A 15378-nucleotide genomic window follows, 5' to 3' on the forward strand; every position below is an offset into this window, starting at 1 on the left:
AGGCCAAGTGACGATTCCAATATTCTTGCCAACATAATTTGATATATAAAGTCATTAAATCAATCAATCAACAAATATTTCTAAATAAACGATTGATATAAAATAAATATAACAATGACCTTAGTTTACAGTGCTAACTGAATATCGCAACAGTAGTGGGCTTCCATTAAGATTCCAGCATAAGGTTATTAAACAGTCTAGGTTTAGAAAGCCCATATTCCATAGCCGCGCCCCCCCCCCATTGAGCGCATATCTACTAAAAGGGGAAAAAACTGAGCAATAAGAATATAAGCCTTCAGTCCTATTCTCCCTCCCCTCAAAAAGAAGAACAAATAATATGGAATATAATTCATGCAAGTAATAATATAAGCCTTAAGTGCAGATCTACCGAAACCAAAAAAATAAGGTAAAAAAAAAATGAACAGTGAAAATAGAGGGCACCATTCCCATAACCGGTCCCCACTAATTTTTTTTTCATTTTGGGACGATTTTCCCAAATTCTTATTGTTTTTTTTTCAAATTATTTGACATTTCTTTGAAACAAGTACTAGAAGCAACAATTGATTAAATAATAACTCATAAATAACACATATAATATAATCAGCTACAATTAATATTATAATTGATATTTAATATAATAATTTACCATAATAGTTAATATTTAATTTAAATAATAAATGTAATATTAATAAATTTTAATTATTAGTAATTAATATTTATAAATAGCTAGGCCTATTTGTAATTTTTATATATAATTTTCTTACAATTTTATTTATATAGTTCATAGTAATAAATATCAATAATGTAATAGTAAACATTTAATAAAACAATATAATAACATTATAATTAATAGTTAAACAAAGAGACGGGATGAGACGGGAATTAATTTTGGGACGATTTTCCCAAATTATTATTGTTTTTTCCCAAATTATTTGCCTTCTCCTTGAAACAAGTACTAGAAGCAACAAGTGATTAAATAATAACTCATAAATAACATATATAATATAATCAACTACAATTAATAGTTAATATAATAAATTTAATATTAATAAATTTTAATTATTAATATTTAAAAATAGCTAAGCCTATTTATAATTTTTATATATAATTATTATAATTTTATTACAACTTTATTTATATATTTCATAGTAATATCAATAATGTAATAGTAAACCTTTAATGAAACAATATAAATAACATAATAATTAATAATTAAATAAATAACATACCGGTACATAATTAGCATTAATATAGTCACTGCCTTCTTCATCATCAGTTGGCTGAAGCTTGAGACGGGAATGATCGTATGGAAGAATGTTTGTGAACCGGTTTTTCGGTCTGTTGCACGGTAAATCAGCCGCTATGCACGGTTGGTCACGGCCAACGTTTTTAAGTTCTTCATATTCAATAGAGAATCTGAAGTCAGAATCGGCGGACATTATCCGATAATGTTCAGCAAAATCCTTCAGCTTCACTGGACGTCTGAAAGAGGAGTATTTGTTTTGCCTTAGACTCAACTAATCAGATTGGCAATTGGGCAGATGTATGATAATCTCCCTACCGCTCAAATTGTTCATTCATTGACGCATTATAGAAATCGACTTTTTTCTGCTAGTTTCTTTCAGCTTAGCGTGAGACAAGACAAAGAGAAGTGATATATTTTGGGCTATATTTTTGAGCATTAGTTGGGGGGGGGGCAAAGTATTTAAATGTTATGCTAGAAAAAAATTCTTCCTTCATAATATGCAGAATAATTGTACTCGATGTTAGGCATGCAGACCCACTACCCTTTACGCTCCCCCCCTAATGTGCAAATATATAGCCCAAATTTGTTTCTAAAGTATTTTATTTTTATCGTACTTAGGTATATTTCGTTAGGATTGAGCGTCAAAGAAACATATTATAAGAACATTAGGTAGGGCGTATGTCATACAAGTACCGGCAATTGAACTAGAAGACTGATAAGAAAATGAATAAAATTTGATATAATAAAAGCGAAAAAAATCAGAAAGAGAAAAAAAGACTAAAATCTTATTAGGCAAATGTAATTCCATAGCGTTCGTCACAACTTTCAGCTTAAATGAAAAATATTTAAAAAAGGGGGTTCGAAGACATGAAATTTTGTATATAAACTGTTGATATCCGCATTAGTCATACAGCAAATTATCAGATATTTCAGTTAATTAGGAAATGGACTAGAAAATAAATAGAATTATTTTATAAAAAAAAGGAGCAAAAATCCAAAACGAGAAGTCGAGTCGGCGTTAATACATTTTTCATTTGTTAATTAGCTGATTAGTTAATTAGCTAAATTAGCTTTACTATTACAAATACTACTACTACTACTAATAGCTCACCACAGCACCCAGCAGCCTGAGACCAACATCGCTACGTACGCTTCTCCTTCATCCCAATCTATTCAAAGTCTCCCTCTTTACACCCTCCCAGGAGGTTCCCATTTCCTTCAAATCTTCCTTTAAGACATCCTCCCACCCCAACCGCGGACGACCTACTTTCCGTTTAGCGGTAGACGGTTCGCTGAATAGGACAATCTTTGGCCATCTATCATCCTTAATCTGCAGAACGTGCCCCAACCATCTTAACCTTTCTCTCATTATAGCCTTGGAAAGCGGGATTGAACCACACTTTTCATACAGTCTACTGTTTGAAATACGGGCAGTCAGCCGAATGCCCAGAACAATCCGTAGGCATTTTCGCTGGAAAAAATCTAGTAAATATTCATCTGCTTTTCGGAGCCCCCATGCTTCAGAGCCATACTTGATAACTGTCATCACTGTAGCTTCCAATATTCTAATCTTGGTTGTCAGACTTATCTTTCTATTCTTCCGAACTTTTTTTTTAACGGTGAAAAAACACCCTGAGCCTTGGCTACTCTACTTTTAACATCTTCACTGCTCCCATCGTTTTTACCAATAATACCCCAAGGTAAGTGAAGGGATACACCAAGGTATCCTAGGCTAGGATACACCAAGGTATCCTAGCCTTATTCCTAGCATTAGTGACTTAAAATTCTAAACATTTATTTTCAAACCTATTCTAGCACCCGAACTCGCAAAACATTTCATTCATTTTGCTCACATTTTCACCTAGGGTGCTTAAATCGTCAGCATAATCTAAGAAATTTTTCCTCCCTATTTGATTCCGTGGTCTCCTATTGCCTTTCCTGTGCTTCTTAAGACAAGATCCATCAAAATGATCTATATAAAGGGGGATAGAACATAACCTTGCTTAACTCCTGACTTAATGCAAAACCACCTGCTAACCTTATTTCCTATCTTAATCGCAGCAGTCTTAATCGCAGTGTTATTCTCGTAAATAGCACTAATCACTTTAATATATTCGTCTGGTATACCATAAAAGGATTAAACCTTTGCTAAAGCTCTTCTACCAATAGAATCGAACATTTGCTCATAATCTATAAGACTGAGGACCAAAGGTGTTTGACAACTCAGGCACTTCTCAATTATTAACCTAAGAGGGAAAATTTGGCCGAATTATTGTTAATCCCCTTGGAAAAACCTGGCTAAGTCGAAGAAAAAACCATACATAACTAGAAATAATTCTGCTGTTATATTTTACCTCTGTAAGTCGAAGGATCCAAAGGGGTATAACTCGGGATTCAGTATATAAGTATTAATTTTTAGTTTACCCCATCAAGTCAAAGTTTTATCTATATCTCCAAATTTTTTCAAGGGATCTCTGTAAGACGAAACCTCGGTATGCGGGTTACAAATTGTAAACTTTGATTTTATTAGTTTTGTTTAACGTACTTTGTATCAGATTCTCTAAATGTTCAGGTGTCTGTTTCCTAGCAAACTAAATTTATTTATTGACATTTGAAAGTCAATACTTGACATTTGAAAGTAAAATCTTTATGTGTCAAGTCTAGAAAACACTATTAAAGTCATTCTTAACTATGCAGTGACTTTAGAAAGTAAATTTAGCGATTTTGTATCTCTGTAGCTCAAATTTTATGTAAAATGATCCCTACAACTCGAACTATACGTAACTCGAAGAAAAATCTTGCTCCAGTGAACTTTGAGATAGCGAGAGCCGACTGTATTTAACTTTAAACAAGTCACAGAATTACATTTTTTTTTCCGTCTCATCTTGAGTTCCTAAATAAAACTTTTATTGGTTAAGCAATGCGTTGTCAGATAAAGTGTTACCGGAGACCAGATTACCCTCATTGTGGCCTGGTGACCATTTAGAGTTCAAAAGCAGTATGGCAACAGTACTAACAAAACACACATAGTAACAAAAAATAGTTTAAAAAAACAACAAAAAATTGTGTCATATGGAAACATAAAGTACACCATTAGAACTACCTTGTCTGAAAACCCTATAAGGAAACTTACAGTCACTGGACTTGAACAGGGATATCCAATGGCTGGTAAAAAAAGAAACAATATGTATACCACAGCTTAGATACCAATACAGTTATGAAAACTTGATTTATTTTTGGGACACAGTGCGCGGTAGCGATACTAGCGGCTGGAGACAGGAAACTGGCACTCTGAATCTAAAAGTCGGAGCAATTCCCTAAAATATCGATAGTTCAGAGCTATTGCGTTCACAACTATGATGCTGTAGTACGATTTACGCGTCGGAGTGCGGGCTTGGAGGAGGCGCCAAGTTCAGAGTTTTGTACCAAAAGCTTCTCATGGGCAAGACAGGAGTTTTTATAACTGTATATTGGTATCTAAGCTGTGATGTATACAGATAATGTCACTTAAAATAACGTTTTATCGGAGACTATATCCTGAGGACTATTCCCACTGATGTTGCTCAAGAAGCATTGCGTGAGTACTGAGATTGCATACACGCGTACATTGCGTGAGAAACTGAGATTTATTGTCCACTCATTCAAACCAAGCAAGCTCCTTCGACTAATCCAAAAAGTTTTGTCCTATCTTATTCGGTTTTCAAGATATGCAGAAATCCCAAAGCTGTTTCCATTGTGTCAAAACGTGATGTACAAATACACATTTTTTCTCACTTATTGAAACGGTTGGGATACTAAGCATCACCAATTAATTTTCTTTCTGCCTAAATAAAACCTTTATTGGTTAAACAGCTGGCCCTTACATCGAGTCAAAAATCCCAAAAACTATGAGACGGTATCATATTTCTTAAAATAAAATGTTATCGGGGTTAGATAACACTCATGGTGGCCTAATAGCCCTTTTGTGGTCTTTTGTGCGACTGTGATTTATAGTCCACCTATTTAAATAAGCAAGCTCCATTGAGCTACAATTAATCAAGCTTCGACTATTTTATCTAATCTTATTTAATTCCTTAGATATATATATAAAAAAAATCGTTTTTTTTAATGTGCTATATGCATTATTTCCCACCCACAGAAATATATAAAAAATGGAGCTTAAAAATTGTTTGTTTTTTTTTCATTACATATTGAGTGCCTGGATAAAACCTTTACTGTTCAAAGCACTGGACCCTACACACAGTCAAAAGTCTCTAAAAAGTTTAAAAAGTCGCTTGTTTGACAGCATCTATCCCAAGAGATTTTGACCCAATATTTCCTTTTTTTTTCTTTAGCAAAAAATTGCTCATAAAAATTCATAAACTCAACTATAAGAAATTCAAGAGTAAAAAAGGCACAAGTGTCTGGAAGAGGTCGCAATGGAAGATTGAATAGACACGAGAATTTCTTGGGAGGTGTAAGAGGAGGCTTTGAGTAAATTGCGATGGACAAGGATACGTAGCTGTGTTGGCCTAAGGTGGCTTGTTACAGCAGTAAGTAGTCAGTTTTAGTAGTAGTAGTATTAAAGAGTTGTCTAAGGAGATTTGTTTTTAATTGGAGTTTAGGAATAATAGCTCGTCGATAATGCCTACAACCTGGACTAATCATAATGACGTTATAACTGAATAATTTGGAGAGAGTGATAGACAGTAATACTTCCTATTACTAATTGATTATTCTAAATGGTTAGTATAAGTGTATACTAGAATTCGTCGTAAGTTAGAAACTAGCAGGTTTCCTCCCTGCCACGACTGCGACGTCTTTGACTTCTGGAATAGTACTTACGATGAAGGTATAATGCTATCTGCCATTGATAACCCATCGGCATGCCTCACGGACTTGTTTTTACTCAGACAACCAGCTGGGCACTGCCTCTGGCGAATGAGCACAACAAATACAACCAGCATGATTAGAAGCATCAACGGAATCAAAATGCCAAGCACAACAGCTGTATTATCAGAATCTGCAAAAAAAAAAATTATTTCAGTCTTTTTTTTCTTGTTTCCTTCTGCTTTTTTCTTTTTCTTTACCTTAGACCAACTATTTGATGCTATATTTGTAGATAAGTAAATGTGGATTTTTCTTCTCTGTACGAAATAAAAATGTTTGATTTTGCTTTAATGAAAAACGCATATCACCGCTGAAAACTTAAAGGAAGTACAGTATATGATGTTTCCACAACTTCTGATATAACTGCCATATACCCTGATATCAAAGGGAGAATCAGCAGGGCAAAATAGATCAGAAGGATAAAATTTCATTGATCATAACTAGCCCTTTTTCTGAGATAATTTAAAAAAAACTTTTACCACAAAACAAGTTTTTCAAAGGAAAGTAAAGAGCTCTGTTAAGCCAAAAAAGCAGAAATAAAGACAAAATAATCTTCCAAGCGTAAAACTACCACAAAGCACTATCAATAAATAAATGAAACTCAAAACGAACAGAAATTACAATAAATAGCCGAGTCAAACTCAAAAGGAACAAAAATTAACATTAGTAGGGCTGATAAACCCTTCTCAAGACTTTCTCAAGACCAGAACATAATTTGCGCTTTACTGAAAACAAAATACGTTTTAAATGTTTTCACTTTTCTTACTTAATTTTTTTTTATATCAAAACATTAAAAGATGAATATCAATATATGTCAATTAAACTGACAATCAACTGTCATTTGTTTTTGTTGTTTTGTTTTTTTCAGTAAATCGCAATTTGTATTCTTGACCCAGCTATTTTTCTATAAAAAAAAGAAGAAAAAAATGTATAATAGTGGGCGATTGACATCCCTAATATCTCTAAAGACATAGTTGCTGGACCGTTCTACTATGCTGAGCAAAACGGCTGTCTCAAAATTTTGACTGGAAGCGTTTGGAAAATGAATGCTTTTGACCCAAGAGCTGCTTGCTCTCCAACCTCTTTTTACTCTTAAAAAGGACACCGGAACTTTTAATTTCGTATCAAATTAGCTCCTTTAAAAGCTTCAATGATACTTCTAGCTGTAATTGATGTATGCTTAGTGGATGATACCCAATGCTTTTTTAGTGAACTGCTATAAGGCTTAAAATATTTTGGTCTATATAATAGATCCAAAAAATATCTAAAAAACGTGTTTTATTTAAATTATATTCTAAAAAAAACATGTCCCTTAAAGTTACTTCATATGGGAAAACTTAGCAGAAAATACTCAATACTTTTTCATATATATATATATATATATATATATATATATATATATATATATATATATATATATATATATATATATATATATATATATATATATATATATATATATATATATATATATATATATATATATATATATATATATATATATATATATATATATATATATATATATATTGAATTTGAGTAAATATAATTAAAAAAAATCAAGGAGAGTATTAGTGGTTACAGTAGACAACTAGTAAGTTGTATACTAGTTTCTTACTTGCTTGTACTATTTACAAGTAATATTTATCTAATTTTAACGAGAAAAAGAAACTGGCGAAACCTCTAAAAAAAGAAAAAGAGAAAAAAAACGTACCAAGGTATGGAAAGGAGGTTTTTTAAAACATAATTTACAATATATGTAAATTTTTTAAATATAAACTACGGGCTCTAAAGGAAGCTTAGTGGACGATATCAAACAATTTTTTTTAAATATACAGTCATTAAATTTGGCTTAGTAAGGACTTATTTTACTTAATTTTTGTTAAATACACTTAATAAAAATTGAGTAGAGGATTAGTGGCTGCTGGCGATACCTCTATAAAAAAAAAACATGCCTTGACCTCTACCATTTTTTTTTTCAAGCGATGACTTTCTTTGATATTTTTCTAGGTTGAAGAAACATTGCAAAAAAAAAGGCTGAAAGAGAGGACAAGGAGATTGTCTAAAAAAGGAGAAAGGAGTCGGGAAGAGCTGGAAACAAATATGAATCAAGTTCCACTATACTTTAGCCTTTTAAAGACATGGGAAGAAGCCGAAGACGACGGTGACGGCTACGTTCTTCAGTTCTGGAGACACAATCGCCATACAATTTCGTACGTTATCGCACTTGCTGGAAAGTTACTGTCTATTCCTGCGACTAGTGTGACCGCAGAAAGACTATTTCTTGGTGGTAGTCCTGATACTGATTATGGTAGTGACGTAGAAGAGAAATGGCCTCAGTCCACACAGAGTAGATAAGTTAACTTTCATTCACAATAACTATAGTCACATCCCGCAGTTCTAATATGCTTCTGAAGTTTGCCTGAAGGAGTTTTTTTCGACTTGCACTAATATTTGAAGATAAATGACGAATTTTGTGATACGGTATTCGCAGTTTTGTATACAGTAATTTTCGACAAATAAAAATACTACTAATTTTCATAGTTAATTCTGTTAGGAATACATAGCTGTTAGATATTGCAACTATTCTGCATGGGTTCTGAAATGCCACAGCCATTTTGTTCCTACCAGATTTCTACCTTTCTTGATGAATAACAAAGAAGACCAGCGTCCAGCCAGTGACTCGCGAAGTTTCTACTTATGAATGGGTCCAAATGTGTTATAAACTGAGAATGGAATTTGAGGAAGACAAATCAAAAAATAAATGTTTCTGGTCAACACTGATCGCGTCGGCCTCCTCTAAACGGTGCGACGCCGGGGACTAGTGGTAATTGTAGTAGCAGTGGTAGCATACAAACATTCCCTTTTTGATCATGTCCCTTATCATTTCCTGAAAGTTCCAAATTGATATACCTAGTCATTCATGAGTTACGCGCTTTTGACAATCCATAAACACATATCATGTTCTGATGTAGTTCAGCACTCTCCTCAACATTCTCTCAAAGGATCAACTGTTTGCCCTTTGTCTTTTTTTGGAAAATGAAGTTCAAACGTGAATACCTTTCTTAGTGACATGTACAGTATGCAAGCAATGAACGAATAGCCAAATTTACAGGCCTCAATCCGAAGACTTTGGGGAGGTTCACATCCCCAAAGACATACTTACTAGACCTTTCAATAATACTGAGCAAAATAGTCCTCTGAAATTTTGATTTGATGTGTTTAGGGAAATGGTGGGCATGGGAGGGGGGTTAGTTGCCCTCCAAAACTTTCGACTATGAAAAGGCCCACTAGCCCTTTCAATGTCCAATCGAATCAGCTCTTTTCAAAGTTTTTACGACCAATAAAGCCATCTCAGAATTTCTATCAGATCCATTTCAGGAAAGTATGAGGTGTGTGTTTGTGGGGGGGGGGGTATCCACCCTCTGAACACTCTCAATCTTAAAAAGGGAACTAGAGCTTCTGATCACTAATCCAATGATCCCCCTCCAAATTTTATACAATCACACTCTCTATATATACCTTATATGTCATAGGGCATAACTTATAACCTTGCTCAGAGGGCTGTAGGGGGTTTGTCATCCTTAAAGACATAATTTCCTGACCTTTCAATTAAGTTGAACAAAATGAATATCTCAAAATTTTGATTGGATGTGTTTGGGGAAATGGTGGGCGTGGGAGGAGGGGTTAGTTGCCCTCCAATCCCTGGACTATTAAAAAGGGCACTAGCCCTTTCAATTCCAATCGAATGAGCCTTTTTTGAAGTTTCTACGAAAAAAATAACCATCTTAAAATTTCGACCAGATGCCTTTCGGGAACCCTTGCATTGAGGGCTCTGGGGGAGGAGGGCGGGGGTTATTCTCAAAGACATAATTTTTGGACCTTTCATTTACGTTTAACAAAATGGCTACCACAAAATTTTGATTGGACTTGTTTGGGAAAATGGTGGGCGGGGGAGGAGGGTTAGTTGCCCTCCGATTACTTTTGACTATTAAAAATAGCCCTTTCAATTTCCAATCGAATCAGCATTTTTCGAAGTTTCTAAGACAACGAATGACCATCTCAAAAATTTCTATCAGATGCATTTCAGGAAAATACGAGGTGTCGGGGGGGGGGGGAGTATCCGCCCTCTGATCACTCTGAATTTTAAAAAAGGGAACTGGGAATTCTGATTACCAATCCAATGAGCCCCCTCCGAAGTTTACACGACCACCCTTTCTATATATACCTTATATTTCCCCAGGTCATAACTTACAACCCTTGTCCTGAGGGTTGTGGAGGAAGGGGGAGTGTCATCCTTAAAAATATAATTTCCGGTCCTTTTAATTACGTTGAACAAAGTGGCTATCTCAAAAATTTCGATTGGATGTGTTTGGGGAAATGGTGGGCGTGGAAGGGGGGTTAGTTGCCCTCCAATCCCTTTCGACTGTTAAAAAGGGCAAAAGCCCTTTCAATTTCCAATCAAATCAGCCTCTTTCTAAGTTCCTACGATAACAAATAGCCATCTCAAAATTTGTATCAGGTGTATTTTGGGAAAATACGAGGTGCGGGGGGGGGGGGGGGTATCCACCCTCCCATCAATCAGAATCTCAAAAAGTGCAGCAATCCAATGAGCCTTTTCCAAAGTTTATACGATCATCCTTTCTATATAAAACTTATATGCCCCCAGGGCTTAACTTACAATCCTTGTCCTGAGGGCTCTGGGGTGGGTGGGGGTGGGTAGGGTGTTATCCTCAAAGACATAAATTCCGGACCTTTCAACTAAATTGATCAAAATGGATATCGCAAAATTTAGATTGGATGTATTTGGGAAAATAGTGGGCGTGAAAGGGGTGTTAGTCGCCCTCCAATCACTTTCGACTATTAAATTTCCAAACAAATGAGCTCTTTTCAAAATTTCTGCGACAACTCCTTCGGTACGAAATGCCCTGGTCTAAAAGAAAAAAAACTAAAACCAAAAAATTAACTAAATAAATAATACATTCTGCGCACATCACTCTTTACTTAGGGAGTGCTATTACGCTGCCTATGATTATTGCCAAAAACCAGTTGTCAAACTGATCTCAAAGGGAGGATCAGTAGGGCAACATAGATCAGAAGGATCAAAATTTCATCGACCATAACTAACCCCTTTACTGAGATTATTACCAAAAATCAATTGCTAAAATGATCTCAAAGGGAGGATCAGTAGGGCAACATAAATCAGAAGGATCAAAATTTCATCGTCCATAACTAGCCCCTTTTCTGAAATTATTACCAAAAAACAGTTGCTAAACTGATCTCAAAGGGAGGATCAACAGGGCAACATTAATGAGGAGGATCAAAATTTCATGGAACATGAAACCCCGCTGATCCTCCTTTTGAAAAAAAAAAGTTTTGTATTTGGTCTTTAGCTATTACATCAGAAGAATGAAAATGTCAGATACGGCCTTAAGGTCTAAAAGCGACATCAAATTTAGTCTTCGTCATCAAAAGTTACGAGCCTGAGAAAATTTACCTTATTTCGGAAAATAGGGGGAAACACCCCCTAAAAGTCACAAAATTCACTAAGAGAAAGAAGTCAGTAAGAGAAAGCCATTTAGCCAAAAAAGGAATTAATATGCAAATTTCATTTTAATAATTTATGTGTAGAGAGCCAAAATCAAACATGCATTAATTCAAAAACGTTCAGAAATTACATAAAAAAAACTAGTTTTTTTTAACTGAAAGTAAGGAGTGACATTAAAACTTAAAACAAACAGAAATTACTCCGTATATGAAATGGGTTGTCCCCTCCGCAATCCCTCGCTCTTTGCGCAAAAGTTGACTCTTTGCCACAATTCTACTTTTTAAAATAATTAAAAACTTTAGCGTAAAGAGCGAGGGATTGCGGAGGGGACAACCCACTTCATATACGGAGTAATTTCTGTTTGTTTTAAGTTTTAATGTTGCTCCTTACTTTCAGTTAAAAAAAACAGTTTTTTTTTATGTAATCTTTTCCTATAAGACATAAGCCATTTAGGGGACATTTGTGTTAATTTACCATTTTGTGCCATTGCTTGTTGTTCAAAATAAATTTATCTTACCGGCTTTATGACGTTCCTAGTCCCTTCATTATTTCTCAACATATGCCAAAAAAAAGAAAAAAAAAAAAACAAAAAAACGGGGATTCCAGAATACGATGTAAATTTGGTCAGACTCGAACTCAAGAACTGGTAGTTTCTTAACTAATAGTACTGCTGTCTCGTGGCAATGTCATTTCTGTTCCTACTTCAATCACCTAGCTGAGATAACAGTTCTGATCAAATCCCAATTCGACTAGGTAAAAGATGGGCAAAGCAAAACAGGAAAAGGAAACTACATGCAGCCCAGAGCATAAGGATAATTTTAATCATAATGAGTTTAACTATTACTGATTTTATTTTTAATCAATTTTAATTTTAGTATTATTATTTTTCATTAACTTTGTATCATATTAAATATTTTTACTTTGATTATTTACCTAGCTAATTGATTATATATCTAGCTGAGATTACAGTTGTGATCAAATCCCAATTCGACTGGGTAAAAGAGAGTCAAAGCAGAAAAGGGAAAGGAAACTAGATGCACGCCAGAGAATAAGGATAATTTTAATCATTATGATTTTAACTTACACTGATTTTATCTTTCATCAATTTTAATTTTAGTATTATTATTTTTCGTTAACTTTGTATCATATTAAATATTTTAACTTTGATTATTTACCTAGCTAATTGATTATATATCTAGCTGAGATTACAGTTGTGATCAAATCCCAATTCGACTGGGTAAAAGAGAGTCAAAGGAGAAAAGGGAAAGGAAACTAGATGCACGCCAGAGAATAAGGATAATTTTAATCATTGTGATTTTAACTTACACTGATTTTATCTTTCATCAATTTTAATTTTAGTATTATTATTTTTCGTTAACTTTGCATCATATTAAATATTTTAACTTTGATTATTTACCTAGCTAATTGATTATATATCTAGCTGAGATTACAGTTGTGATCAAATCCCAATTCAACTGGGTAAAAGAGAGTCAAAGCAGAAAAGGGAAAGGAAACTAGATGCACGCCAGAGCATAAGGATAATTTTAATCGTTATGATTTTAACTTACACTGATTTTATTTTTCATCAATTTTAATTTTAGTATTATTGTTTTTCATTAACTTTTTTCAACTATAGATGACTTTTTGTAACTCGTAGGACAAGGAGTTTCAGATGTCTACTACTACTACTACTAACAACTCAATGCAGCACCATGCTGTCTGAACCCAACATAGCTGCGCATGCTCCCCCTCACACACCCTAATCTATTCAAAGTCTCACTCTTTAAACTGCTTCATACTGTTTCTTCTAATATTCTAATTTCGGTTAATATGGACAAATAGTGTCTCTGATTATCTCCGAGCATATGAGGAAAAGGATAACTTGAGCTTCGTGATAATTTTCGAATTACTTTTTTACGAGTTTTGAAAAGGATATTTGAAAAGGTCAAAGAGACAAATGTTGTCTCTGATTATCTCCGAGTATATGAGGAAAAGAATAATTTGAGCTTCTTGATAGTTTTCGGAATTACTTTTTTACGAGTTTTTCATTTTTAGCGATTGCATTGATTTTAATGAAGTCATGTTTATAATTCAAATAGAATTTGCCTTACATAGAAAGGAGAGAACTATCGACGTTCAGACCTCAACAGAGTTACAATACAATACAGACCTTAACAGAGCTACGGTTGACTTGACTTCAGTCAACTATTGCAGTTTGGGGTCTAATACCACTATATATATATATATATATATATATATATATATATATATATATATATATATATATATATATATATATATATCACTCATTGACTCGAGTATTGACTCTTATAGAACTTTAATAGTACAAAGAGCTACGATTGACTTAGACTGCAGTCAACTATTGTAGTTTGGGGTTTAATAGCGCTATATATATAGCACTCATTGACTCGAGTATCTAATCTTCATGTAAATACGATTCCTGAAGAAAAGATTGTACAAGATACAACGCAAAATCTAAAACCAAGTAGGATATGACTAGGATATGACACAATGACTTATCAGGATCATTTACAAAGAAGGCAAATTCCATACTCCTTCCTCCTTAAAGCTGCACGCATTACCACCTTAAAAGAAAGTAGGGACAAAATTTACCTGCTTTTCGCTAAATCAGTCATTTCCAATCCCGTACTGAGGACTTACTCCCTGAATTTCACAATCCCATTAGACTCCGACTCCCCGGTCAGCCTCCTTAACAATCCCAGCTTACTCTCCGATCCATGCTGTTACAGAGAGGTTTCGTAAAAGTTTTATCCCCTTTATTCTGGAACACCTTAATAATAATTCGTGATTATGTACTTGGCAAATTCCCCTTTTCCTCTTTTGCCGTTTTTATTTTTGATTTTCTGTAATGTTTTTGTAATTTAATTGTCAAGTCTACTGATTTGCCCTTTATCTTTAATGATTTTGCCTTTTTAATTTTAAGTGTTTGACTTAATGTACTGATTTGAAATTTTTCTCCTAACTTTTACTGACATATAAAGCGAATTCGGCTCTATTGAGCTTGTAATAGCCTTTTGAAAATAAATATTATCTTATCTTATCTAATAACTTTTTGGTTCAAGCAAATAAATAGAAATATATTCTTGAGTAATACTTCAATTCAATTTGTAAAGAAAAAAAAATCTAAAAAATGTACTCTTTTATCTTGGGTATTTCAAACGGTTAGTCTTTTTTTTTATTCTATTGGATATTGAAGACAGCTTGGCAGATGATCTACTTTTTTTATCCTTTTTATTTCACCAAATCATCCTTTTCATTTTTTTATACTCTACTTTTCTTGCTCTTACTTTTTTTATGCTCTACTTTTTTTATCCTTTTTATTTCACCAAATTATCCCTTTCATTTTTTTATACTCTACTTTTCTTGCTCTCACTTTTTTTTATGCTCTACTTTTTTTATCCTTTTTATTTCACCAAATTATCCCTTTCATTTTTTGTTTAATTCATCAGCTTAGAGCTCGTCTGGAAAACATGAAAAAGACGGAGCATAAATGAAAAACAAAACAAAACAAGCCAAATAAAAGAGCATTTACACAAGCAGGACAACACCAATAGTACTAAATTATAGCCTAATACGAGAAAGGAAAATAATCAAAAAACCAAATGTAAATCAAATAAAAACTTTAACCCATGGATGATCTGCAATTTTTTTTTGTGTTTTCAGTTTTTAAGCT

The 15378-nt window shown here is 33.7% G+C and overlaps 1 protein-coding gene across 1 annotated transcript in view; it reads right to left on the bottom strand.

Annotated features, from left to right (window-relative positions):
* LOC136040878 (tyrosine-protein phosphatase 10D-like) overlaps window positions 1–15378 on the bottom strand; it is a gene marked incomplete in the record, with an annotated part of 219901 nt that overhangs the window by 40680 nt on the left and 163843 nt on the right. The window contains 2 exon segments of the mRNA XM_065725278.1: window positions 1230–1482; window positions 6071–6248. Coding sequence (XP_065581350.1) covers window positions 1230–1482; window positions 6071–6248 — 431 coding nt within the window.

This window comes from Artemia franciscana, chromosome 21 (assembly GCF_032884065.1).
Source record: "Artemia franciscana chromosome 21, ASM3288406v1, whole genome shotgun sequence".
In the NCBI taxonomy this organism is placed as follows: Eukaryota; Metazoa; Arthropoda; class Branchiopoda; order Anostraca; family Artemiidae; genus Artemia; species Artemia franciscana.